The sequence below is a fragment of the Penaeus chinensis genome, chromosome 20, assembly GCF_019202785.1.
Source record: "Penaeus chinensis breed Huanghai No. 1 chromosome 20, ASM1920278v2, whole genome shotgun sequence".
Classification (NCBI taxonomy): domain Eukaryota; kingdom Metazoa; phylum Arthropoda; class Malacostraca; order Decapoda; family Penaeidae; genus Penaeus; species Penaeus chinensis.
Genome location: NC_061838.1, coordinates 24,057,445 through 24,084,634, shown reverse-complemented (window position 1 = coordinate 24,084,634; position 27,190 = coordinate 24,057,445). Strand labels below are relative to the sequence as shown.

The following is a 27,190-nucleotide window of genomic DNA, read 5'->3' as shown; positions in this document are numbered from 1 at the left end:
TCTATTATACTATAATCAATGGTACATCTATCGGCACTGTACTTAAACTACCTCCCGAGAAAATAGAAATGAAGGGAAACTTTATTTTATCGTATTTTCGTTTGTTTTCCGTGGTTACAGTCCCTAATCACGGCTTCTGTGTGTTTGCAAGTACAAGTTAGGGATGATACCTTGGGGAAGAGGCAAGGGTGTTGGGGGAGAGGTAAGGGGGTTAGGGGGAGAGGTAAGGGGGTTAGGGGGAGAGGTAAGGGGGTTAGGGGGAGAGGTAAGGGGGTTAGGGGGAGAGGTAAGGGGGTTAGGGGGAGAGGTAAGGGGGTTAGGGGGAGAGGTAAGGGGGTGTACTGTGGTTTTGCCATGAGACTGATAGTGTGGCGGCGTTAGAGGAGGAGGAGGAAGGTAAGGAGAAGGAAGAGGAGGAAGGGGGAGTAGGATGATGATTATGATGATGAGGAGGAAGAGAGGGAGAAGGAGGAGGAAGTGGAGGAAGCTGAGAAGGAGGAGGAGGAGGAGAAGAAAAAGAAGGGCGCCGGGGAAGGGAGAAGCATGAGGAGAAAGGTGAGGAATGTAAGGAAAGGAAGGAAGAGGGGGAGGAGAGAGGAAGAGGAGGGTTAAGGGAAGAGTGAGAACTCACCCCCCTCCCTTCCCCCTCCCCCTTGACCCCTTGACCCCGCCAGCCCTCACGTCTCACCGCAGCCCGGCTACCTGCACCAAGGCCACCGAGCTGCCTACCCTTACCTGCCCTTGTCATTGGGCCTTTCCTTGCCTCGCCGCGTTCGGTTCAGCTCCATGCACGAGACGCCCTCCGGGAGGCCCTCTCTGATGTAGGCCTATCAGAGAGGTCGGAGGATGTGATGGACTGAGTTTTTTTTATTTTACTTTTACTTTTTTTTATTATGGTTTACGTGTCATCCATCATTGTTTTAGAGAGAGAGAGAGAGAGAGAGAGAGAGAGAGAGAGAGAGAGAGAGAGAGAGAGAGAGAGAGAGGCAGACAAACAGACAGACAGACAGAGACACAGAGATTCATTATATAAATCCAAACCCAGACGTAAAAAAAAAAGTAGAGTGAATTATAACAGAATAAACTCCGATCAAACGGCGGAGACCAAACAGGACAACTGGAGAAATTCGCGCATCTCGACGGCAATAAGTATCCGCGTTGAAATTTGAAGTAATGTTTCAAGGTAATGGATCTGAGCCGCTGAACTTTTATGGCGTCTGCAAGGTTAAATGCAACAGCCGAGACATTCTAAATATCTTGCATTAACATAACCTGTATTGAGAAGTAAGTTATTGCAGAGACGACTTGATAACATGCAGAAGAAGGTAAGAAGTTATCGTTATGGAGAGATGGTGAGAGATTATTATTTTTTTTTAATTTCATCTGTTATTATCATCATCATGCTATACTCATCGCCACTGCCTTTATTAATATTCATTTGATATAAGTAAATTCACAGATAAATCCCAGAAGAAAAGAAAGGGTTGTTTTTCTTAACTGAAGAGTTCTTGTGACATGAATGCAGATATCTGAGTAACTCTGAGATCTTGAGATTATAATTTTAGAAGGATACCGTAGAAGCGGAGCGTGTGACGTCACAGGCCACCTGATCACGTCACTTAAAGGGCTCATCATCTTAACGTAAACAAATGAAGGGTTGAGGTGTGTGTGTGTGTTTGCGTGTGTATTTGTATGTGTGTATGTGTGCGTGTGTGTTTATATTTTCTTCGAGAAAAGGGAGGAATACGTTTTTATTTGTTTATCTAAATGATTATCTGCATTGTGTACGGTTTAAGGATGTTTATATAAGAAGAAATATTAGTGTTAGTGGTGATCATACCTAAGGTGGAATCCAGCGGTAATAATGGGTCATGACGCCTTCATGACTGCTATCTCACACCTACGCGCAAAAAAAGAAAAAAGGCGGTCATAGCTCCAGGTAGAACTCGCAGTCTCTCGCAAATTTTGAGGATTTACGAGAACGACAACACCTAATCGGCCGCCCTCTGTTGCCCGAATGGCGAACACTTAATCACAGATCAAATGGTATTAAGATGGTTTTATTATCGACTGGAGGATTGAACCGATCTACACCATTAATTCTCCAATTCCTATCACTTATTTCGAATCAAAACATGAATATGATAATCGAAATTCAAGAGCGTGTAATAGTGAAGACTTTCCCGACCTTTCGGCATACGGGACCAAGGCGGGGTCGAGATGATCTGAATCAGTAAGGGCGATATTTCACCCCTGTCGTGCCTGCCAATCGTCCCTATGGCGGCGCCGTGATCCCAAAACCTCCCCCGATTCAATTTTGTTCCCATAAGGCTCAAGTTGACATTACCTGACAGTGGGACGACAGACCATTATGCAGGCGGAGGAATGTGACGTTCTAGACTGGAGCCGATACTTAGCTCGTCATTACGGTCGTCGGCTAACGTCATCGGCGAAGTTAGGCCGAATTACTACGCGTTCGCACAAGGTTAGGTCGTTGCCCTTGGGGTATTTTTCCTGCAGCCGATTCCCCACTCTCAGTGTTACTGTTGGTGCTATTATTTATTACCCTCCATATATTACTGATATTGTCTTTATAGCGTTATTGTGGTTACTACTCTGTTGTTTTCGTTACTTGTACTCATATTTTATTGTCGTTTTTTCTCTACTCTTTGATCATTGGCTACTTGGATTTGTCTTTCTTGTTATTCATATTCCTCTTTTAAATATTTTTCTTTTATTCGTCATATTTCAGTTCATATTTCTCTTTTGAATATTTTCCCCCTTTATTCGTCATATTTCAGTAAATACGAAATCTCTAGGAAAACTTAGCTCTAATTGGGTTTATTATTTTTCATTAGTAAATATATCGTACTTAATCATTTACATCTCTCGTTATTCTTCTTATAAATTCGTATTTATAAAGGTCATTTTCCCATATCTTCTCCTGATTTATTTTCGTTTCTCTGCAATTACTTTTGACTTGGATAATGGTTAAGGATAATTTCCAACGGGAACGAGGGCGAAGAGAGATAAATCCGTGTCTTATTATCCTAAAGATGCAATTTATCGTCAATCACTCAACCACCTTCCCTCTTTTTCTTAGCGGACATTAGCATACGATAAATCTTTTCACATTTACCTTGATTACAAGCCCATTGAAGTGGGTTGCGACCTTAGTGTAGGTAAGGATGGTGCTTATGACGTAGATCGTAATAGATATTAAGGATATGTGTTGTTATTAATGGTGGTGATGACGTCATCAAGAGGACAGGGGTAGAATAAAATGCATTTGTCTGTTAGGGTTTTAATAAAGGCTATGAGGATACATTTTATGGCTATGGAGACTCTTAAGTAATATTCCGATACAGGATATCTACTCATAAAAATAGTATTTATCCACGCAAACTTTTATATCCACTCAAGAAAATCAGCATTGAAATAACCACATGGTATGCCTTCCCTTTCGAGTATTTTTTAAAAAGAGCCGCCATTTTGTATAAGATTCAAAACCCCCGGCCGTTACGACCGTTACGACCTCGTCCGCCGAGACGAAGTAATCGCCGAAGGAGGTTTTTATACGACGTCTTACCATTAGCGGGTTGTTCCTGCAGAGGCGAGAGTCGACGGGCGTGACTATAACACTTGATTTCCCTCCTCGGGACGCCCACGATCCGCCCGTTAACCTTTTCTTTATGGGCTTCGAATTGGGGTCTTGTGGCCAGGCGTGGCACAGGTGCTGGAAAGTGCGAAACAGGTGTTATTAGTAATTCGTGTTTTGGGGGAATGTGGGTATTGTGCCAGGTGTGGGAGTGTGACATTGGGAGGTGTATATATACACAGGTATTTAATGTATTCGCTTCTGGGTATTGCGGCGGGAGATATGAGAGGGTTTGGTGTGTGCTTGAGGTACCGTGTCACGGGGCATTAGGGTGTTTTACTTGGTGGTGAAAGTGAGACAGATGTTGAGGGTACGTAGGTACTGGGCCATTTCTAAGGGTTCTTGGCGTATTTAAGTACTGTGTTAGATGGCGTGGTGATGCCAGGGTTCTGTGGTTCGCCAGGCAGATGTTTGGATGTTGTGGGTAAGGTATATACTGACAGGTCTCCGGAGTTTTATGTGTAATGAAGGTATGCTGTGAAGGTAGATTGTTATTAGACAAAACCTTATGTAAACAAGCATATCTTTTCTTACAGACCAAAAACAAACCCCCATTTCAGACGTTAGATTAAATGGGGAGGTCTGTTTGTATAATGAAGATGTTAATGATGATGGCTAATACAGATTTTGGGTCATTAATCAGTACTTGATGAACATGTGGGAAGGGCATAGAGCTTAAGGCAAAGAGGGGATGGGTAGAGAGAAAGTTTGAAAATATTATTGATATCTGTAATGTTTTTGTTTGGGAATGCTTGATTGTAGAAATGACGATACTTTCTTTGCTGAGAATTTTAGGTTGTTTTAGGTTTTATTTGATAACAAAGAACGTTAGAGTTGTTAAGGTCATTACTCCCCCCCTCCTCCCTTCCATTCACTCCTTCGGGCCCGTCAGCTCACCTTCTGACCTGGCTGTGACCCCGCCCAGTCACCTGCTGACACTCCTGACAATCCTGGTAGTCCGCCTCCTGACTTTGGGGCCTTCCTCCTGTACGACCCCTACCCACGCCCACGTCCCTAGAATACGACCCACCACCCACTCATTCCCCACCCACGCCCACGGCCCCAGAATATGACCCACCACTGTCATTCCCCACACCCCTAGAATACGACCCCACCCCTACCCCTACCCACACCCACTTCAAAATACGACCCACCTCCAACTCACGCCCCTTCCAAAACGACCCACCCGTTCCCCACCCACGCTGCTTCCTACACGACCCACTGCCCACTCCCCCCACTATCTCTATCCATCGACTGAGAGGATGAGAAATGACGCCTTAAGGAGTATTGTACGTCACCCGATGGTTTTGACATTCACTTCGCGATCGTGGGCGGGTGGCAGGTGAGCTTGTTTGATTGTGTGTGTGTTTGCGTGTGTATGTTTGTGTGTTTGTGTTTGTGTGTGTGTGTGTGTGTGTGTGTGTGTGTGTGTGTGTGTGCGCGCGCGCGCGGGTGTGCCTGTGTCATATCGCCTTTGAATGTCTTTAAATTGAAATCGCATTTACCTTTATTCAATCATGACTACGCTAGTAAGAAGCCAATCAGATGACATTTAAAAGGTCACAGACCTTATACAGGTAAAAGCGGACGCCTTTTGCTCGCATACATTAGATAGATGAAAGAGAAATTGCAGTATCCCGAAGACATACACACACACACACACACACAAGGTTTTTTTGTGTGCGTGTGTGTGTTTAGATAAGATTTACATTAGCTTCGTCGCCTCTTTACAGAAGCTGATAACTTCTCAAGACACGAGACGTTTGTTGAAGAGATAATGGATCTCTCTCTCCCATTCTCCTGTCCCGAACAAGCATTTCCTGTCATGCCCGAACAGCTGTTAATAAGCAGCTGCGTTTGAGAGGGCCTTAAAAACAGGACAGGAATGCTGGCCCGATTCAGAGGACCTGCAACCTTATATAAGCAGAGATTCCCAAAATAGTATTTACCTTTTGACACAACCAACCTTAATGACACTTGTAAAAACGCAAAATTATCAGTTTAATGCCAGCCTTCCCGCCCGCGTAGAATTTGGGAGAAAATTCCGGGCATCCAGAACGAGCGGTAACTAGCATGAACGTAATTATTTACTCACATAATTATTTACTTTCTTTTTTCAACTCGAAACGCTAAAAGCTCTGCGCCTTGATACTGCGTAAACTCCGGTGAATACAGAAGCATCTGTGAGGTGAAGAAAGAGGTATCTGATTGCTGTTTTACAAAGGAAATAAAATGGTATCCTGTGATGAATGTTCGACAGTGTTCAGGCGGGAAATGCATCATAATTCGTACGACTCTTTGTACGGAGGGATACAGCTGTAGAAAAGAGGGAGGAGGAGGAGGAGAAAGAGGAGCGAGAGGAGGAGGAGCTGAAAGAGGGAGGGGGAGGAAGAGTAAGAGGAATGAGAGGAGGAGGATTAGAAAAGAGGATGGAGGAGAAGAGAGAGGGGATGGGGAGAAAGAGGAGGGGATGCGAGAGAGGATGGAGGAGAAAGAGAAGGAGGAAGAGAGAGGGGTAGGAGGAAAAGAGGAGAGGGACAGAAGGAAGAGGAAATGCAGGAGGAGGAGGGGGGGGGAGTGGTAGGAGGAAGGGGAGGAGGGGGAGGAGAAGAAATATGGAGCGGGAACAGAAGGAAGAGGGAAGGGGAAGAGGAAGAAGAAATGGAGGAGGGGAAGGGGAGGAGAAAGGGGGAAGAGGAGGTAGAATGAGAAGAGGAGAAGGGGGAGGGGAAAGAGAGGGCGGAAGGGGATCGAAGGCGTTGTTATCGACGGCATGAGCTGCGAGGGGGCACCCACGTTCCTGTAAGGTCGAACTGTCTGTTACATAGTAATGAGCTCATCACCCTTATAAAGTAAGAAATGACCCTTAGGCATTCAGCCCTGGTCTCGGCGGATCTTGTTATTGGCCCTGAGTTATTCCGGGACGTCAGAAAATCACTTGCGACGGAGCTTATTACCTGAAACGTTATGGCAGCTGGGTAATGAGAAATGAAAGGAGGAAAAATGATTCATACGTTTTTGGATAATGTCTCCATTCATATAGAACAAACTTTTAGCATACATAAACCATATAAATAAGGTATTCTCGATGGATATTGATTACACTATTAGATATCTATATAATATATTAGATGTACATATTATATAACATGATTTAAAACATCTTTTTCACATCACTCCACCTCCCGCCCACACACCCAGACGCCCACCCACCCACAGAGAACGCTTATAATTACCCGTCCATTTAAGTTTACCAATCCCGTTTCATAATTTACATGTTAGCGAAGGTGAATTCATGTCACTCTGAGAGATATGAATGTTCCAAACCAGAACGAGGTGTTGGCACGAGATTCGGCGATCTATATACACAGCGAGTTTCTCCTACAAAAAAAAAAAAAAAAAGGAAAAAGAAAAGAAAAAGAAGAAGAAGCAGAAGAAAGCTTTCACCGTGATATTACCAAAAGGCCTCAATTATTATCATATGAAAGAAAACCTCGATTTCTTACGGGTTTCAAAAGCTGGGTGTGACATTAATTTCGCTAATGTTAATATAATAAGGATTAGTGATGGTATATGATGTTATTATATTGTATTAATTTTTGTTTTTGTTTTTTGTGTGTTATTGGTGTTATTGTCATTTTATCTAATTTTATATTTTTGTTTATTTTCAGCAGTAACGGAGGAGAAGAGAAGAGCGTTGACAAGCACAGGTAAAGTGACACGTATTTTATATTAACATCAAGATTATAATTCATTCCGACCAATTTATTTTATCTGATATTTGTGATTTTCTCAATATCTTATAACTTCAGAATGATTCTTCGAATGTTTAATATACTTTCAAATGTAAAATATAGTTCATAATAAAATTGAAATTGAAGAGGAATGACAGTGAACAATGAAAATGAATACGAAATTATTATTTTTTTCATTACTTTTATACACATTCGAAGTATTATATTTTATATTCATGTTTTTATTTCATCTACAAACTACAAAACTTCTTCCAATAATGATTATAAAAAGCGGAAACAATTTTTTTATGTGTATATAAACTTGTTTAAATATTGTATACGAATATAGAATATATAGTAGTTTCCCATATTCCCGTTTTCTGTAAACACGAAGAAAAGATACCTTTTTTTGCCGCCCGATTTGCAAAGCGGTCAAATCACTTGCTCGGTGATTAACGCTTAATTTCGCGCTTAATGGAGTCATTTCATCTAAGTTCTCCTCCGGCCCATATAAAGCCCATCGTGAACTTCACTTACGAGCTAATGGAAAGCTAATGAGGTGGGCGTGGCTAGTCGATCAGAATCAGAGTTAAAAGGGGCGGTCCTTAGGGTGCACTCAGCGATCATACGCATCGCTGATTGGTGGGTTGCAGCCCCTTTAGAGAACAGTTAAGGGCTGTGATTGGTGCTTACGTGAACACTTACAGGGTGTTCGTGTTCCTTAGATGGTCATTGAAGTGGTGATTGACGAATGGAGTTTTAAAGGTAAGGGGAGAAATTATTGTACTTTATTTTATTATTATTATTTTTTTTTAATGAAATCGAATGACTTCGAGTTGTTTCATAAGTGGGATTTTTTTTTTTTTTTTTTTTTTCCTTTTTCTTGAGGGATGAACATGTATTCAAAACCTTCCTTCGTTTTATATATGTGTGTGTGTGTGTGTGTGTGCGCGCGTGCGCGCGCATATATATGTATATATATATGATATTTATAATTTTTGTTACTTTTTCTATTTATTTATTCATTAATTTATTTAGTTATTCATTTTTTGTATTTTCTCATCTATTTATTTATTCATATGATTAAAAATGTCATTAGTACAGCTCTAAATATCTATACTCATGACTGTAACATGGCAAACAACATCCTTGTTTACATTCATCAGCTTCACTCACCAGCCATTGAACAGTTATCCATCATGCTTAGTATTATATCGTCAACCCCTTCGATAGACAGCTAGATAGACTGGTAAGATAGATATATAGGTGCAGACGAACGGATATGTAACCAGTAGGAGAGATAGATAGATAGGTAACGAGATACAAAGGCAGATAGACACACACACACACACACACACACACACACACACACACACACACACACACACACACACACACACACACACACACACAATCACACACAAAGACAGACAGACAGACACAACTGCGCCGTAAAATACGAGGTGGAGACTTATCCATTATATTCCACCTGCAAGCTCTTAAGGGTCAAGTTCATATATGGTTATCCCAGAGATGTAGACTCTCTGGCTGGTGAGAAATGTGTTTGTGCCAAAGTTCTTAGTTACTGAACCTGTATCGTTTTGCATTAATTCGAATAAATAAAGATAAAAAAATAAACATAATTCAGTAGAAAACACACTAGATGAATAAAATACTATTCGAATCAATTTTATGATTATGAATGAACGTATAGAATAAGAAAGAAGGAGAAAGAAATGCCCCAAAAAGCATAATAAAAGTTAACAATGTCAATGCAAGGTAAACAGTCCGGGAGCGAGAAGCCGATAGCCTTTGTCTTTTCTCTCCTTTTATTATGTTTGTCCAAGAGAGAAAGGGTGTTAGAGGGAACGCCCAGGTGTGTGTTGTTTGCGCTGCAACAATGCAAAACATACGTGCAACAGAGCATAAATCATTAGCAAACGTGGGATTGGAAATGCACGCAGAATATACCGTTAGAGATTAGAACAGAAGATTTAGAGCTTATTATTATTTTTTAAAAGAAATATATATATCTTCCAATAAGAGATTGTTTTAGGAATATCAAAATTGAAATGATGTCTTGGAATGCAAGAAAAAATATGTCAGAGATCAGAACGTAGAGATTAGACTTGAGATATCGGATGAAAAAAAAAAAACGCCTCCTATTTCGTTTATATTTTAGGAAAAGGAAATTCGGAACTTTCTTATATAAATGATAAATTGAAAGAAACAAATAGAGAATAAAATACTCCTTAAATCATACTTTCACGTCGATCTTTCTCCTTGACGATAATCGTTAACACTTTCGTAGAATTCTTAACAAAAAATAAAAAATATCCAGGATTTTATTTTGTGCTAAGGATCGCGCGAAATGTTGAATGCAAACTCGTAGGTGTTTTGGCCAAAGATTTATTCAGTCTAGTGTATTTGTCCTGTTTTTTAGCTGCAATATATATCAGAACAAGAATTCGTATTTGGGGAATCTATAGATTTGAGAGAGTATATTCAATACTGGCTTCTTTGTTTCAATGTTTTCCTTGAATTCGTATAACACACACATACACTTGCATTCGTAGCCCCCTCCCACCCACCATATCTCCAACCCCACCCACCTTCAACCCCAGTGATATTTACATCCAATTCAGTAAATCGGTTCACAATCCTTTAATGTCACTGTCACACCTTAGTTACCCGCAGCCTACCATTCACCGCCGTGTAACTATTACTCTCTGTCATAACAAACCTGTACTTAAAGCCTCGTCGTCTACGCACAGGTTTCTTCACTTGTTTTCTTCATTGCGTCACCCCTACATCTCTCTCTTCCACGTGCGCTCTTCCACCTCCGTTTCTACCCACATGCATCCACCTTCGTCTCCACTTTCACCCCCCCTAAGAGGATATCGCATCGCAGAAGCCACATTTAAAGGGGAGGCGACGATGATTCAATCTCGCGGCGCATTTCACACGGCGGATTAAGACCACCAGTTTTTTTTCTTCTTTTTTTTTTTGTCCTCCAACTCGTGCATATGGATACGATGGGTAATCAGTACTTTCACCGAGAGAGAGAGAGAGAGAGCAAGAGATAGAGAGATAGAGAGAGAGAGAGAGAGAGAGAGAGAGAGAGAGAGAGAGAGAGAGAGAGAGAGAGAGAGAGAGAGAGAGAGAGAGAGAGAGAGAGAGAGAGAGAGAGAGAGAGACAGAGAGAGAGAGAGAGAGAGAGAGAGAGAGAGAGAGAGAGAGAGAGAGAGAGAGAGAGAGAGAGAGAGAGAGAGAATGAGAGGTGCCACACCTTAATTAGGACCTCCCTGGCTGGCACTCCAGGAGGCCGGAGGGACGCAACAAGCTCCCAGGGGCAGCCGGACATACACGAAGAATGGCTTAGGAGGCCGTGTGTGTTCGCGTCTCCGCATATGGGTATGAAAGTGTGAGTGAGGAGAGAGGGTCATGAGGTCACACGCAGAGAGGAAAAGGAGGTGAGGGTGGGAGAGAGGCGTGTGTGTGTGTGTGTGTGTGTGTGTGTGTGTGTGTGTGTGTGTGTGTGTGTGTGTGTGTGTGTGTGTGTGTGTGTGTGTGTGTGCGTGTGTGTGTGGTGTATGTGTGTGTGTGTGTGGTGTGTGTGTGTGTGTGTGTGTGTGTGTGTGTGTGTGTGTGTGTGTGCGTGTGTGTGTGGTGTATGTGTGTGTGTGTGTGGTGTGTGTGTGTGTGTGTGTGTGTGTGTGTGTGTGTGTGTGTGTGTGTGTGTGTGTGTGTGTGTGTGTGTGTGTGCGTGTGTGTGTGGTGTATGTGTGTGTGTGTGTGTGTGTGTGTGTGTGTGTGTGTGTGTGTGTGTGTGTGTGCGTGTGTGTGTGGTGTATGTGTGTGTGTGTGTGGTGTGTGTGTGTGTGTGTGTGTGTGTGTGTGTGTGTGTGTGTGTGTGTGTGCGTGTGTGTGTGTGCGTGTGTGTGTGTGGTGTGTGTGTGTGTGTGTGTGTGTGTGTGTGTGTGTGTGTGTGTGTGTGTGTGTGTGTGTGCGTGCGGGCGTGCCCTTCTGGCTACTATGCCTCCGGTGGTAATTTTGGGTTGGCGTGGGAGGTCTTCATCCTGACGGTGATGAGGAGGCCTTGCGGTGACAAAATGCGGGAATGAAGGGCATACATTAACTAGGAATCTCTCACTCTCTCTCTCCCTCCCACCCTCCCTCCCTTTCTCCTCCCCCCCCCCCTCTCTCTCTCTCTCTCTCTCTCTCTCTCTCTCTCTCTCTCTCTCTCTCTCTCTCTCTCTCTCTCTCTCTCTCTCTCTCTCTCTCTTTCTCTCTCTATCTTTTTTTCTTTCTTTCTTTCTCCCTCCCTCCCTCCCTCCCTCCCTCCCTCCCTCCCTCCCTCCCTCCCTCCCTACCTCCCTCCCTTTCTCCTTCTCCCTCCCCCCCTCTCTCTCTCTCTCTCTCTCTCTCTCTCTCTCTCTCTCTCTCTCTCTCTCTCTCTCTCTCTCTCTTCTCTCTCTCTTCCTCCCTCCCTCCCTCCCTCCCTCCCTCCCTCCCTCCCTCCCTCCCTCCCTCCCTCCCTCCCCCCTCTTCCACACTCTCCACCCCCTTTACCCGCGATTCTCCAAGGCTCTGCGACGGCGCGCGGCAGGAGTGAGCCTCGACCATCGTCGCCCGGGCTTTCTCTTCCCTGCGCGCGCTTCCTGCGGTGTGGGTTCCCTGCGGAGGCGATCGGGGCGTCGGGCGAGTGCTGTTCCCAGACAAAGCCGAGGGACCCTTCGTGATGACAGGGCGCGGGGGAGGGAGAGAGGGTGGGAGGGAGAGAGAGGGGGAGGGAGGGAGGGAGGGAGGGAGGGGGAGAGGGAGGGAGGGAGGGGGAGAGGGAGGGATAAAGTGGGAGAGGGGAAAGAGAGGGAGGGAGAGAAATAGAAAAAGAGAAAGTGATAAAGAAAGAGAAATAATGAAAGAAAGAAAGAAAGAAAATGGGAGAGGGGGAGGGGGGGGGGTAATGGAGGGGAGGGTCGTGACGATGACGGAGAGGGCGCCCTTCGAGGGAGAGGATGATGCGCCTGCCACCATCGTCGCGGGAGTGGAGTGCATTCGTCATACGGTGCGGTTTGCGAGGTCGACGCTGGTTGTTTGCGAAGTCGATGTTGGATGACGGAGACTGAGGCTGGTGACTTGAAATAGGAAAAATAAGTGTGCGGCGACATCTGCTGCTGAGTATTTAACGCAGTCACGTATGCGAGTCTGTGCTCCGCTTTGGGCGATGATTGTTCTCGCCTCAATTATTTCGTTCCGTATTTGTAGCGTAACCGAATGATGTTTTTTTTTTTTTTTGTAGTTTTATAGATAAAAACGACACTAGTGACATTTCATTGTTCTATTCGAAAAAGGTGTATCTCCGTATCGCTAAACAGCACAGCACGTGACGGAAAAAGCGATGTTATGAAAGAGTTAAAAGGAGCGATGAAAAGTGTTTTGACAGCCGCGAGAAGCAAGCGTTCGGAGTGTTTACGCTGGGAATTATACGCAACGTGGCAATCACCGCACAGAATCGCTTACTTTCACCCTAAAGAGAACGATCGACCAAGTAATTAAGCTGCGTTCATTAGTAAGCTCTTTAGGTGTCGCATCGTTTGAAAAAAATAGGGATAAATAATGGTAGGAGGAACCATATTTGGAACGGCCTTCCCTCCTCTCCCTCCGCCCGTGCTTGGGTTAACGTTTCCTCTTCTTGTTTACCCCTCGTGGGCAAACGTTTATGACGAGCGAGAGTAGTTATTGCACAAAGGCGACAGAAAAAAAACTATTTACCCGGCCGCGCGAGGGTGAAATATGAAGGTGATTTTGTGCCAAGCCTCACTACCAGACGCTTGTCGTGAGGTGCCAGGGATGAAGGCATTATTATGAGTGGGCTCCTTGTGTGCGAATGCTGGGTTACGAGAGCGCTTCGTGGAACAAAACGAGGACGAGATATCATAAACAACAAGAATATTAACGCAATGATATCGATTCGAAGTAGACCCGAATATGAACGAATACGAAGAGATGAACAAAGTAGGGGTAGGGAGAGGAACGAGAGGCACGGTGGCAGCGGGAAGACAGACACGGACGGTCGAACGTGCGCGATGCTCCGAGGGTGTTGTAATTCTCGCCTGCTCTCTCCTCCCGGACACACGCGCAGGGGAACCCGTCGAGGAAACTGAGCCTTGACTGTGCGATTTTATCTGATTTATATGTCAGTTTGTATCATTTTCTCGGTCATGCTGGGTCGCTTTTACTGCTTTGCTGGGTATGATAGCAGGTTTTTTTGTGTGTGTTACCCTGTCTGCTCCTAACTTGGGTATTTTGATATCGCGTTTTTCCCCTGCGAGATCATATTTTGATTTTTTTTTTCTCTCTCTCTTTTTGAGGGATAAACTTGGGTTGAAATGTCGAGAAGAATGATAAAGAGAGAGAAAAAAAGCGAAAGTTGTGCAAGAGGTCACGAAGGCGAAGAGGTCGTGGACGCCGAAAAGGTAAAACAGAAAATCAAAATCACACGCCATTTTTCTCTCTTTTTTTGCACGAGATTTTTGGCATTAGAAATAATAGATTGCAATCTGCTAAAATATATGTATCAACAGAAAGACACACAAACAAAAAGCAAACAAACAAATAAAGGTTTATCCTCCGCTGGTTGAGCAAATGCGGAGGGGTTAGCTAGCCAGACTTGAAGACTGGCGATGCCCATATAAGGGTACTGTAGCTCCTATCTTAGCCCAGCCAACCGCTGTCTCTCTTTTCTACCAAATACCCTTTCTACGTTGCAACAATCAATCTTACCATGATATTAGTAACATTTCCCTAAACGTTGGATCTGAACCACCCTTCTAAAGTGCCCCGTTACGCCTGTTCTTAGCTATTATAATTCCCATTTTTTCCCGAAAATACCCAAATCCTTTTCCCCATTTTTACTTCTTTCGTTCCTCTCCTTTTTCACCATAACCGTCACCATTAACCTGTCCCTACTTAGGCCTACCGTCTGCTGGAATGACGTTGATGATGCCTCACGCTAATTGGCACTCCGACTGTGTCCTTTGGAGGGGTTCTCTGTGGAAATAAGGAGTCCCAATTGATCGTATTGAGCAGCTGTATCAGAAGGCTTGTTGCGAGATGGTTGCAAAGGGGCGCCTCGTTGCAGGGTGATGGGTAGTGGGAGGGGGGGTGATGATGATGAAGATGGTGATAATGGTGATGATGATAATGATGATGATAATGATAATGATAATGATGATGATGATAATGATGATGATAATGATAATGATGATAATGATAATGATATTGATGATGATGATGATAATGATAATGATAATGATAATGATATTGATGATGATGATAATGATAATGATAATGATAATGATAATGATATTGATGATGATGATGATGAGGAGGATACTGATAATAATTCTAATACTAAAACTAAAACCATTGCTGATACTTTCATGATAGTTGTAGTAATAATAATAATGATAATAGTGATGATAATGATAATGACGATAATAAAAGCGATTATAACTAATAATGATAGTGATATTGATAACAATAGTGATAATAACAACAGTAATAATAGATAAATCAACAACCATAAAAACGGTTGAAGATCATTGCCATAGACTCCCATCTGTATGAAAGCGTCTGAAGAAAATAAAGGGGATACTTACTTATTAACCAATTAAACAGTTCGTGTAAATTTAATTATGGTGTTAATTAAATGCTATAATTCTAAATCTTGTTGCATCAGTTTAATGACCTCAGCGAGTGCCTGCATCTGTATAAACATGAGAGAGCCTTGGGTCCTTGTGAATTATATTGAGGAAAATGATGAATAAATCGTTTTATATTATTTTAGGCTCGTCGCTGCATTAATTCGCCGTGGGGTTGATCTGCCTTTCATTAATTTTTTTTATCTATTATTTTTATTTATTTATTTATTATTATTTTTTTATTATTATTATTATTTGTTAAAAAGCAGTTGCATCATGTTTGTATTTTTTTTCTTTTTCGCTTTTCATAACCAGCTTAGAATAAGGAAGGTTTTAACGTGGAAAACGGGAAGGGAATGCAGGATAGGGGGTCTGGGGAAGGGAGGGAAGGCGTTAAAGGAAGGGAGTGGAGGGAAGAGATGGAGGGAAGAGATGGAGGAAAGAGCAGAGGCATAGGTGAGCAAAATCCCCACTACAGACCACCTCTCATGAACCAGTAATGTGGGAAGAGCCACGTCGTTTGTACCCACGCCTACACGCACGCACGCACTCACTCACGAATACACGCATGGGATTTTTTATGTAAAATACGCAATCTTACAACTCCCTTCCCCCCCCCCCCCTCTACTCCACTCCACCCCTACCCCCTGTAGCCACTACCTAGTGTTTACTAGTTCTGCTGATGTGCGTGTGTGCGTATGTGACGTGCGTTCATTCGCGTAAGTGTTACTTGTCTATCGTGACGTAAGGGTAATGACGACGGATTTGCGTAACACAGTGTGACGGGTAGGGGGGGTGGGTGATGGGGTGGGGGTGGGGTCAGCTCTCTCTCTCTCTCTCTCTCTCTCTCTCTCTCTCTCTCTCTCTCTTTATCTTTCTCTCCATCTTTCCCTGTGTGTGTGTGTGTGTGTGTGTGTGTGTGTGAAGGATGGAGAGAGGTGGGGGCGTAACTCTGCTCTACTTACGGCCACTTATAAACCGTACACACTTACCACTTAACGGTCTCTCCATTTTAGGGGAAACATTCCTTTTTAAGCGACTATTTTTTTTTTCTTCTTTTTTCGAATTCGATATCTAATTTATTTATGGAATTTATTTATTTGTTTAAGTATCGTGGTCTTATAAGATATCATATTTCATGTTTCTAATGCTCGTATTTTGATGATAAGACAAGGTAATGGTTGTATCTATATTTTGATTATCTATTTCCATGTCTACATACATACACGCATACACGGGTATACACGCATACACACGCGTCTACACACACACACACACACACACACACACACACACACACACACACACACACACACACACACACACACACACACACACACACACACACACACACACACACACACACACACACACACACACACACACACACACACACACACACACACACACACACACACTTTCCTCTCCTCTCTCTCTCCTCTCTTCCTCTCCTCTCTCTCTCTCTCTCTCTCTCTCTCTCTCTCTCTCTCTCTCTCTCTCTCTCTCTCTCTCTCTCTCCCTCCCTCCCTCCCTCCCTCCCTCCCTCCCTCTCCCTTTCCCTCTCCCTCTCCCTCTCTCTCTCTCTCTCTCTTTCTCTCTCTCTCTCTCTCTCTCTCTCTCTCTCTCTCTCTCTCTCTCTCTCTCTCTCTCTCTCTCTCTCTCTCTCTCTCTCTATCTCTCTTCCTCTCCCTCTCCCTCTCCATCTCCCTCTCTCCTTCTCCCTCTCCCTCTCCATCTCCCTCTCTCACTCTCCCTCTCCCTCTCTCCATCTCCCTCTCCCTCTCCCTCTCTCTCTCTTAAACAAACGCGTTCGTTCTGCGCAAGACACAACACACGGCGCTGCATCAAATACGTATGTTGAACCTGCCAAGAATAACAAACAAATTGAAAACAAGATAATTGGGCGTAAGGAAAGGGAGTAAAATTGCCATTCCTCGAAGCGACACGTGATACCGCACAGTGCAAGGTCTGGCCCGAGGAATGTCCGTTGAACTTGCGTGACTTCGTGTGTTCTCATGACCTTTTTTCGATTCGCAGGCGGGGATGAGTTCGGTGGCGGCGCCCTTCGGGGCCTCCACCGCCCTGACCGACCTCGACACCATCACCGATGAAGAACGTCTCAGAGTCATGGTAAGTTGTTGATTCTCTCGATTCTCTTTTTCTTTCATTAAAATCATTTTATGGCATAATTATCACAACGAGAATTTGTGGAAGCTTAAGTCATTCCGTAAAGGTTTCGCTTCCTTAAAGTAGTAGGGCCGAATTTTCTGATAAAGCATCAGTTTCCTCGAGAAAAGGAGTCCCTCACGTAGCGCTTCCCCCGCAGTGGCAACAGGCCGAAGACTTCGGTGACCGTCGGCGGATCAGGGCGAGGATGTACAAGCTCCGGGAGCAGCGGCTGCGCGAGATGGTGCAGAACGACGAGGAGAGTCTGGGCACGCTGTCCACGGCCGACGACGGCACCGTGACGGAGCGCACCGAGACCACCATCACCGTCGGCAGTGACGGAGAAGGGATGACTACGACGACTACACGACGCTCCTCCAACATCGAGGTAAGGCTCGTGGCTCTCAAGGAATGGCTCTGTGGTTACGCTTCGTTTTTTTAATTGTATGATATCATTTGTTCAGATTAGTCAATAATTAATCTTTAGTTTTAGCGTTTTTCATCAATGAATACCCGGTGATGGCATGCATTCCACTAACAGTTCGAAAAACTAAGGCTTTTGCATCTTTTTCTTCAAATTGCTTCATGGATTTGCAGGTGAAGATGCATGTGGATGGAGACTCGGCAGTAACAGATTCCATTTCAACACAGAATGTTCGTCTCGGTGGACTCACGATGCGCGGAATGGACTCCATGACCCTTGAGGGACACTCGGCAGAGGACATGATCAAGGAACGCATGCGCAAAGGAAGCCAGGACCGGTCCACGAGGTACCAAAGGATCCTTGGAGACCTGTCAGACGATGCCAACAATGAAGGCGATGCTGTCGTCTCCATTACCAAGTCTACATATTCCATTCAGTCCAATGCCCTGGCTGGTGAAGGATACCTTTCCATGAAGAACAAGGAAGTGAGAGACTCCGTTTCCCCGACACGCATCATGAGAGAACGCAGGTCCTCTGCTGAGGAGGATGTGTCGGCCAATGAAGGACGCTTCACCTCCGATGATGAGGGAGTTTTGAGGACTGAGAATGAGAGCAGGACCTTGAGGACAACAGAGACAAAGACGACTTCTTCATCCCGCAAGTCGTCACGAGATGAACGGTCCTCCAGCAAGACTTCAAGAACAAGCAAATCAGAGATCCCCGTTCGTAGCTCGACTGCCCGGAAAATCTCAGACAGGAAACCATCAAAGGAACTTGACATCAATGCGGCTCGTCGTAATGCAGGAGACAAGGCCTCACCTTCATCTCCTACGAAGCGAACTCCGGGCGACAGTTCATCCAGAATTCAAATGACAAGAAAGACAGGAGCTCAGAAGGAGGCCCCAGTCACCTACGACCAAAACTACAGTAAAGACAACCAAGTCTGGCATCCCGTCCAGGAAGTCGAAACTAGCAGAGGTTGAAGCAAAGATGGAAACCTCCATCATGTCTGAGTTAGACAAATTAGACACATATCTCAGCGCAAGTGTTGATGATGATGATGAAATTATCATGGAGGAAGAAGAGGAATGTCTTGACGAGTCTGGCAATGTTGTGAAGATGTTGGTTCAGACAAGAAGGAAGAAGGATGGGACTGAATGCACTGCACGGCGTGTGGCAAGATCAACCAAAGTTGTTAACAGTGAAAGTGAGATTGATGAGATTCTCATTGGAAACCCAGACCATGAAGTGGTTGAAAGAGATGTCACTGAGGAAGAGGACAAAGATGGCAACAAAATCAAAATTATTACTGAGACAAGGCGTAGACCTGACGGAATTGTATATACTACTAAGAATGTGCTGAAGACATCAAAGATCTTCGACTATGATCATCCAGAGGACGTCGCCTATAATGAGGACGACGAATTGATTTCTACTGACAAAACTGAAGAAACAGATGAAAATGGCATCACCATTCAGACTGTTACTGAAACAAGGCGAAAGCCCAATGGAGTTGAGTACACCACTAAGAAGGTATACAAGACTTCTAAGGTAAAGAGCACACAAATAACACCTTCTGATGATGATGAAGTGATTGATACACAGGAGACAGAGGAAAAGAGTGAAGATGGCTCTATTATTCGCACTGTTATTGAGACTAGACGCACCAAGGGAGGTGAAGAATATACCCACAGGCAAGTGTTCAGGTCCCGTAGGATGACTCTGTCAGGTGTGGACCTTCAGCAGGGTCTCCCAACAATCCAAAATGATGATGAAGTCTTGAATAAGGAGGAGAAGGAGGAGATTGATGACAGTGGCATGAAGATAAAGGTTGTCACAGAAACTCGAAAGAGGAAAGATGGATCAACATATTCATTTGAATATGTACTGCGTAGCTTCCAGGGCACAGAAGAGGATGTAAAGAGAATGCCAGTGGGAAGCGCTTGTTCTTCTAATATCGCTGTTAGTGCTGAGGATGAGCTGATAAATGAGGAAGTAAAGGAAGAGGTTCAGTCTGATGGATCAACAGTCAAAACCATCATTGAGCGACGCCGCACAAAGGACGGCACCGAATATCTTCGTCACCGAATCATGAGGATTCCCAAAATGCCTGAGCCAGTGCTGCAAGTGGCCAACTTGGAAGATGAAGTCTTGCAAGAAGAGGTCAATGAGGAAACATTGAGTGATGGCACTCACTACAAGGCAGTGACCGAGCGTCGCCGAAGCAGTGTGTCTGGTACTCAGTACACACTTCGAAGGATGTCAAAGGTGTATCAGCAGGCAAGCATCCACCCTAAGACTTCTGAAGATGAGATCCTCGATGAGAATGTAACTGAAGAAGAAACAGATGAAGGCACTATTATCAAGACAGTGATACAAAGGTATCAAAGACCAGATGGCTCTGTTTACACAACACACAACATTCAAAAGATGTTTAGCTCACCAGCACCCGTCACATTTGTCGGAACTGAAGAGGATGAGCTGATTGACCAGACAGTAGATGAGGAGGAAACAGAAGATGGTTACATCATCAAGACTGTGACCGAAACCCGAGAGAGGTCAGATGGTGTGAGGTACACAGTAGAACGAACAGAGAAGACATCAAAGCATGGATCTCAAGTTCACATTTCATTCTCTGAAAATCGCCATCAGCGGCCTGAGGAAGTCGTCCAAGTCAGCAGTCCAGATGACACCCTTGTGAGTTCTGAGGAAGAACAGCACGAGGAGGAAGATGGCACTATTATTAAGACCATCACCGAAATTAGGCGTCGTATTGATGGAACTGAGTACACCTCCAAGACCATCATAAGGTCCACACCTGTCCTTGTGCCAGAACGTGAAACCAGCTATGTAGTTATTAGGCCTGAAGATGGTGATGATGAGTCAGAATTGTTCCCATCACTTGATGACGAGGTTGTTTACACTAGAAAGAAGCAAGAAACCGATGAATATGGCAATGCCATTACTGTCATCATTGAAACCCGCCAGAGCAAAACGACTGGTGAAAAGTATAACATTACAAAGAGGGTTCACACAAAGGATGTCATCATGACTGATGAAGGCGAAAGGGAAATTCCTAAGCCAGTTAAGAAATCAACTTTGGAGGCAAGAATTTCGCCAGATAGGAAAAGACCTTCAGGTGATGCACCTGACGAAGAACCAGACACTGTTCCTTACGGATCGGTTTCTGCTCTGAAGAACAGATTTACTCCTGGCAAGAAATCAGAACCAACAACAAAGTCTAGCAAGCCTGATCGGGCTAATACATCAAGCAAAAAGAAATTCTTTGAAGAAGCAGCAAAGACTGCAAGTGCTGAGATCACAAGTCTGAAGTCCTCCTTGAAGAAAACAGAAATTAGAGATAAGCCAAAGGACACTGATGTAGATGCAAAACGTGACCTGCTACCTTCCTTCACAGATGACAAAGCATCAGTGGAAGTGAAATTGCGAGTTGAAAGGGATGAAGCAACCGTTGAAAAGGTTACCATGCAGAATGTTACTAGTGAAGTCACGGAGGAAACTGATGTCACAGATGCACCAGAGACAGACATTAAAGACTTAGATACTGAAATTGCCAGGTTGGAAGAGGAAGAAAATGAAAAGTATGGACAAGATGATGAGCCTGAACCTGAAACAGATGAACCTGATGATGATTTAGGGGATGACAAGGAACCAGAAGAGGAGCTGTCCTCACCCACAGAAGATGAGCCTTCCAGAAGGAGACCAGACACAACAAAGAAGGCACCAGTCACTTCAAGGACTACCAGGAGGAAGCCAGAAGATGAACCAAAGAAGAGGCGTGAAGTAAGCCCAAGGAAGAAGCCAGAGGCTGATGAGCCTTCACGGCGAGTCCCTCTTGGATCCAGGAAAGCCCCAGCCAAGGATGACTCTCCTACACGCCGGGTACCATCACAGAGAGATCCTGTTGCTCCCAAGGACACCAACAAACGTGCTCCTAAGACAACTACATCCCCACAGCGTGTCCCCAGCTCCCCAGCTCGTGGACGATCACCCATCAGGTCTGGCGTGTCAACTCCACGTGAGGTGACACCAACAGGTAGGCAGTGCTGCAAACGGCATAGGGAAGCAAATGAGTCAGAGCCTGAGAGTCCAACCAGGGCCCAAAAGCCAGAGCAAACCAGTCCTACTCGATCAAAGAAGCCTGAGCCCAGCAGCCCAACCAGAAAGTCAGCTCGGTCACCACCTCTCAAGAAACCCCTCTCCCCTGAGAGCAAGCCAAAGATGAATGGTGATGTTCGTCGTCCAGAGCCTAGAACAAATGGAGATATTGGAAGGAAACCAGACGACAAGACTCCAAGGTCAAGGAGACCAGGTGAAAAACCCAGTGAACCTGATAGAACAACTGCACGACCAACAAGGCCATCCCAGTCTCCCAGGAAGTCACCAACAACAAGGTCACCCGATAAACGGGAGCCAACTAGGTCTGTTCCTTCAAGAACGACTGATAAGAAAACTCCTGCCACCAAGCCATCTGACAGGACACCAAAGGGCCGATCCACAGAGCCAGACTCTAAAACTAAATCAAAATCTGGTGCCAAAGAACCAGTCGTTACTCTTCCTGAAACTCCCATGACAGAAGATATGAGGCCTCTTCCATCTGATGAGGAGTACAGTCCCAGGATAGAGGATGTATCTGGTGAGCCAGATCTGCCTTACCACACTGTCCACAGGCCCTCCATTGTCCGTGAGCCGTCAGAGTACCCCTCTGACGGTCAGGAGGCTTCTGACTCCTCGCCAGAGGACAAACCAGAGGAGCCTTCTGAAGAGGAAGAGCCTCAAGATAAGAGACTCACAGACAGGAAAAAGCCTGTTGATGATGAGCCAAAGGATGACACTATCAAGCCTAGAAGAACGAGGCCTTTAGAGAGCAGGCCAAGTGACAAGAATATCACAAAGGAGCCTGAATCATCCAGAAAGAAGGCACCAGATACCAAGCAGTCTCCTAGAGATAAGCCATGGTTGCAAGATAGGAAGAGTATATTTGAAAAGAAGCCAAGTGATACTAAACTTACTCCATCTAAACCTGATGAAGATAAGAAAACACCAGATAGGAGGAGACCATTTGAAAGAAAACCTAGTGATGAGAAGATGAAGAAACCCAAAGAAACTGAAAAGCCAAGAGATGAACCATCAGCAGAAGATACATCTCCAAGTGAAGATGAGAACAGAGAGAATGGAATGCCTGAGGAAGCTCCAAAATATATCACTCCTAAAGAAAAATCTCCAGAGCCAGAACGACTGCGTAAGAGACCAGAAGAAGTCACCTCCAGAATCATTGAGGACGTTGGAAAATCAGTGTCCTCTCAGATTATCTCAGAAAAGAAGATCACAACAACAGACGTTGCAGCGAGGAGGTCTGCCTTTGATCGTAGGACTCCTGTTGACAAGAAGAAGGATACTCCTACAAGGAAGCCATCCTATGAAATTAAGGAATCTGTCTTTGCAAAGAGGTCACTCTTTGAACAACCTAAGCAGGATCCAGTTCCATCACCCATTAAGCGTCCTACACTGAAGTCCACCATTAAGAAGGATGACAAGCCTAAGGAGCCAGAAGTTCGCAAGCCTTTGAAGGAAACAAAGGAGCCAGAGGATCGTAAACCTGTCAAGGAGCCGAAGATTGTCCCTAAGTATTTCCATCCGCTTGGTGATGGTGATGAGGAAGAACCAGTTGAAAAGACTGTCAAGGAAGAAGTGAATGAGGACATTAAGATTACATCCAGTAAGCTGGTGATGAGTGCCATGGCATCTACCAATCAGACCACCACAAAGGAGGTGAGAAAAACAACCAGAAGATCTGAAGAACCCTCGGATGATAATGACGACAGACCCGAAGATGATCGCCCGAGCAGAAGAGAACCCTTCAGCAGGGAAGGCTCTCCAGCTATGCACAGCAAGGAGGCTTCCCCTGCCCCACGTAGCAAGGAGGGCTCGCCCGCTCCCTTCAGCAAGGAAGGATCTCCAACTCGCTTCGTTACAGGGAAGCCAGTGGACAGCGGTATTAATCCAAACAAGATTCGCCGCATTGAGCGAGCCGGTAGTAACAAGAAGTTCTTTGAGGACTTGGAGGTCTCACGAGAGAACCTACCAGAGTATCTCAAGAGCATTGAAACAATATATGAAATTACAATTCTTGAAAGCATGGTAAGGACTTTTATCATTTTTTTTTTTATACTCCTGATCACAACATGCATAAGATTCTACAAATAAAGATTTTAATGTATTTCATTTTGAAACATAATTTACTTGATTTTCATCGAATGCATTACAGTTAGAACAAGCAGAGACCTATGAAGAGCGGCGCCTCATCCGAGGACAAATGAGACTGGCCAAGCGTCCCTCTACCACCCCGGGCACCACGTCATCGCCTGCCACCTACAAGCGCTTTGTGGACATGACGCCTTCGAAACCTTCACCCACCGCTTCACCGCAGCCAACGCGACGTGTCGACAGAAAGCCAGAAGAGCCCAGAAAGGAACCCAAATCCGATGATAAGAAGCGCAAACCAATCTCAAAATGTAAGTTTGCTAGCTTTATCTCTTTCACTAATTTTATCCATTACAGAGAGTTAGGCTTGGGGGTATTTTATTTCCTTAATATCTAACAGCTACTGATGACTAATATTATGCTTTATTAGGCTTGAATGAGCTCCCGTTTTCTAATATTCAGATGATATATCAAACACGACGAAGGTGCAAGTTCAGATTACCCATTCTGACCAGAGAATCCCTTGTGGCTTGAGAGACTTTTGCACCCCGAGATATTTCAGCTGTGATGAATACTTACAGGTCCTCCCCAGAACAGGCACGCTCGCACTAAAACAGTAACTCCTCCCCCTCATAGCACTAACGCTTAACTGAACTTTTGGCCCTCACTAGCACTCCCTTCGCTGTCTATCCTGTCCCACGCCAACAAACAAGGCTCCATGCGCACCTCCCCGGGCAATTTGGAGACCTCCTCCTCCCTCACAACTTCCACCACCAACATGACCTCCACCACCACGAGCTCGAGTGCGCACGCCACCCAAGGAGAGAGTAATGCCCCGAAGAAGCTTTTCACGAGGCAGAACTCCCGCACAGACACTGAAGGCTTCGTCCTGTCTCCCCCCAGAGACAAAGACGGTAGCCTGATGGTGGGGGTGAAGGGGATCGTGTATAAGATCAAAAAGTTCGAGAGTGAGTACAAGCTGACGACCGTCGTGGATCGGCTGTAGGATCTAGAGATTCTTGGAAGATCGGGGTACGAAGAAACACGTAGTAGGTGTCTGGTGTGGTGAATTATTGATGAGATTGACAGTGGGAAGAGGCCTCGAGTGCCCATTTTTTTTTATTTTTTTTTTACTTTTTACTCTTTTCCCTAACGTTGATTTCCGATGCCGCGATAATGTGCTACCTAACCCAGATTTTTGTCTTTATTGATACAAGAATACGGTCTGTTAATCTGATCAGTAATTCACTTTAGTTTACCCTTCTCTTAGTGAAATAGAAGCTTGACTAAATCATGCGCTGTGGAAGTCCCATAGGAAGGATTGACTTCGTTTCTTTCAGACTCGGAAAAAAGTGACTGCATGCAAGACGATTGAGATCTATTTTGGTTGTGTATCCCTTATTGTCATAGCCACTAGTACGGCCGTCTAAGCCATTACGTTACAGGAACTACCATGTTAGAGATTAGTGGAATGATCATTTTTATTTCATTTTGGCCATCATGGTTTATGTTACTCCTCACTCTGACCCCATATTCATCTGAGGCTTTGCATGTGCTATGCCTTTCGTGCTTGCTTTCAAAAGTTGCATCTTGAAGGTAAGGAATTTGATCCTTATTGCAAGCTGCATAGAGCCTGGAATCCTGTACAAGTACCCGGGAGCAAGCGGGGTTTTTTTCCTAGCATGCTCATTATTTACATGTATATTCGCTTTTATTTTTTTTTCTGGGAACATGTGTGTGTGTGTGTGTGTGTGTGTGTGTGTGTGTGTGTGTGTGTGTGTGTGTGTGTGTGTGTGTGTGTGTGCGTGCGTGTGCGCTCGCATGTATGTGTGTGTGTGTGTATGTGTGTGTGTGAGTGAGTGAGTGAGTGAGTGAGTGAGTGAGTGAGTGAGTGAGAGAGAGAGAGAGAGAGAGAGAGAGAGAGAGAGAGAGAGAGAGAGAGAGAGAGAGAGAGAGAGAGAGTGAGAGAGAGAGAGAGAGAGAGAGAGAGAGAGAGAGAGAGAGAGAGAGAGAGAGAGAGAGAGAAGAGAGAAAGAGAGAGAGAGAGAGAGAGAGAGAGAGAGAGAGAGAGAGAGAGAGAGAGAGAGAGAGAGAGAGAAGAGGGGGGGGTGCGTCAAAAGTGTGTGTCAAGAGAGACAGAGTCAGCATTATATATATATATACAAACATGCCAATGCCGTCCCCCCGTCACGCCCTGGTGATGAAAACCGCTCGCTCTCCCTTGCCCAGCGGAGGAACCCCGTTCCTCCCCCACGACGCAGGAGGCCGGAGACACTCCGTCTACCCGCCGACCTGCTTCCAGCCGACCCGACCCGCGGGATCGCCAGCCCGAGACGAACCCGACAGGGAACCACGCGCAGAACCGACCCCGGAGCCCGCCAGGGAACCCGAGGACCGAAGGAGGTCTCCAAGGAAGGACGCAGACGAAGAGCCCAGAAGATTCCAGGAACCCAAGAAGGAGGAGGAGCCCAGGACCAGGTTCGGCAGGACCACCAAGCCCACGGAGGAGCCCAAGGCAGAACCTGCGAGCAAGCGGCCGACGAAGACAGGTGTGTACTCGGCCCGCGCTCTGTCCCGTTGCCCTGACCCTTCTGTTATTCTGTTTCTGTTGTGTTTTTGTCTTACTCTTGATTTCTGTATTAAAACCCAAGTGAGATATTATGATAATGACGATGATAAATGAAACAAAAAGTCAAAACAATATCAACAATAGCTATACGTGCAAAATGATAACATTACCATCAGTTGAAAAATAATAGAACAAAGCAACACCCCTCTCTCAGCTCCAGTCAACGAGCCTTACTCAGAGCCGCTGCGGTACCAGAAGGGCCAGAGCCGCACGCCAGCCCAGACGGCGCCGCCCCAGTCCGACGTCGACAAGATCGTGAGTGCGTACGGCGTTGGGCCCACGGACGACAAGGGCATGCCGCTGTTCGGGCTGAGGGCGCTGAAGAGACGCTCGCCCGCCGTCACTGGTACGTATTTCGAGTCGATTGGGCAAAATGAGCAGCGAAATTTGCGTTGGGATTACTTACATTGGCTTTGAAGTGATGATGGTATGGATGATGATGATGTTCGTAGTGATAATGAAAGTTCTTCATGTGTCACCGCCCTCCAGAAACGCCGAAGGAGGAGGAACCAAAGGCAGAGGAGCCAAGGAGAGCCCCCGAATCCGACGAGGAACGCGAGAAGCCCAAGAAGGACACGTTCGAGCCCACCGACGCGTCTGGGCGTCCACTCTTCGGTCTACGCGCCCTCAGAAAGACCACGACGGAGA

General features: G+C 45.2%; 1 protein-coding gene across 1 annotated transcript in view; it reads left to right on the top strand.

Annotated features, from left to right (window-relative positions):
- Nucleotides 1–27,173, top strand: part of LOC125035952 (titin-like) — a 109,893-nt gene extending 82,720 nt beyond the window's left edge. Inside the window, exons 2-10 of the mRNA XM_047628264.1 lie at nucleotides 7,328–7,368; nucleotides 17,136–17,228; nucleotides 17,425–17,652; nucleotides 17,862–18,653; nucleotides 18,685–23,850; nucleotides 23,978–24,224; nucleotides 26,143–26,462; nucleotides 26,697–26,888; nucleotides 27,032–27,173. Coding sequence (XP_047484220.1) covers nucleotides 17,142–17,228; nucleotides 17,425–17,652; nucleotides 17,862–18,653; nucleotides 18,685–23,850; nucleotides 23,978–24,224; nucleotides 26,143–26,462; nucleotides 26,697–26,801 — 6,945 coding nt within the window. The 5' untranslated portion in view covers nucleotides 7,328–7,368; nucleotides 17,136–17,141 and the 3' untranslated portion in view covers nucleotides 26,802–26,888; nucleotides 27,032–27,173. The remainder of the gene's footprint in view (nucleotides 1–7,327; nucleotides 7,369–17,135; nucleotides 17,229–17,424; nucleotides 17,653–17,861; nucleotides 18,654–18,684; nucleotides 23,851–23,977; nucleotides 24,225–26,142; nucleotides 26,463–26,696; nucleotides 26,889–27,031) is intronic.
- The last annotated feature ends 17 nt before the right edge of the window (nucleotides 27,174–27,190 follow it).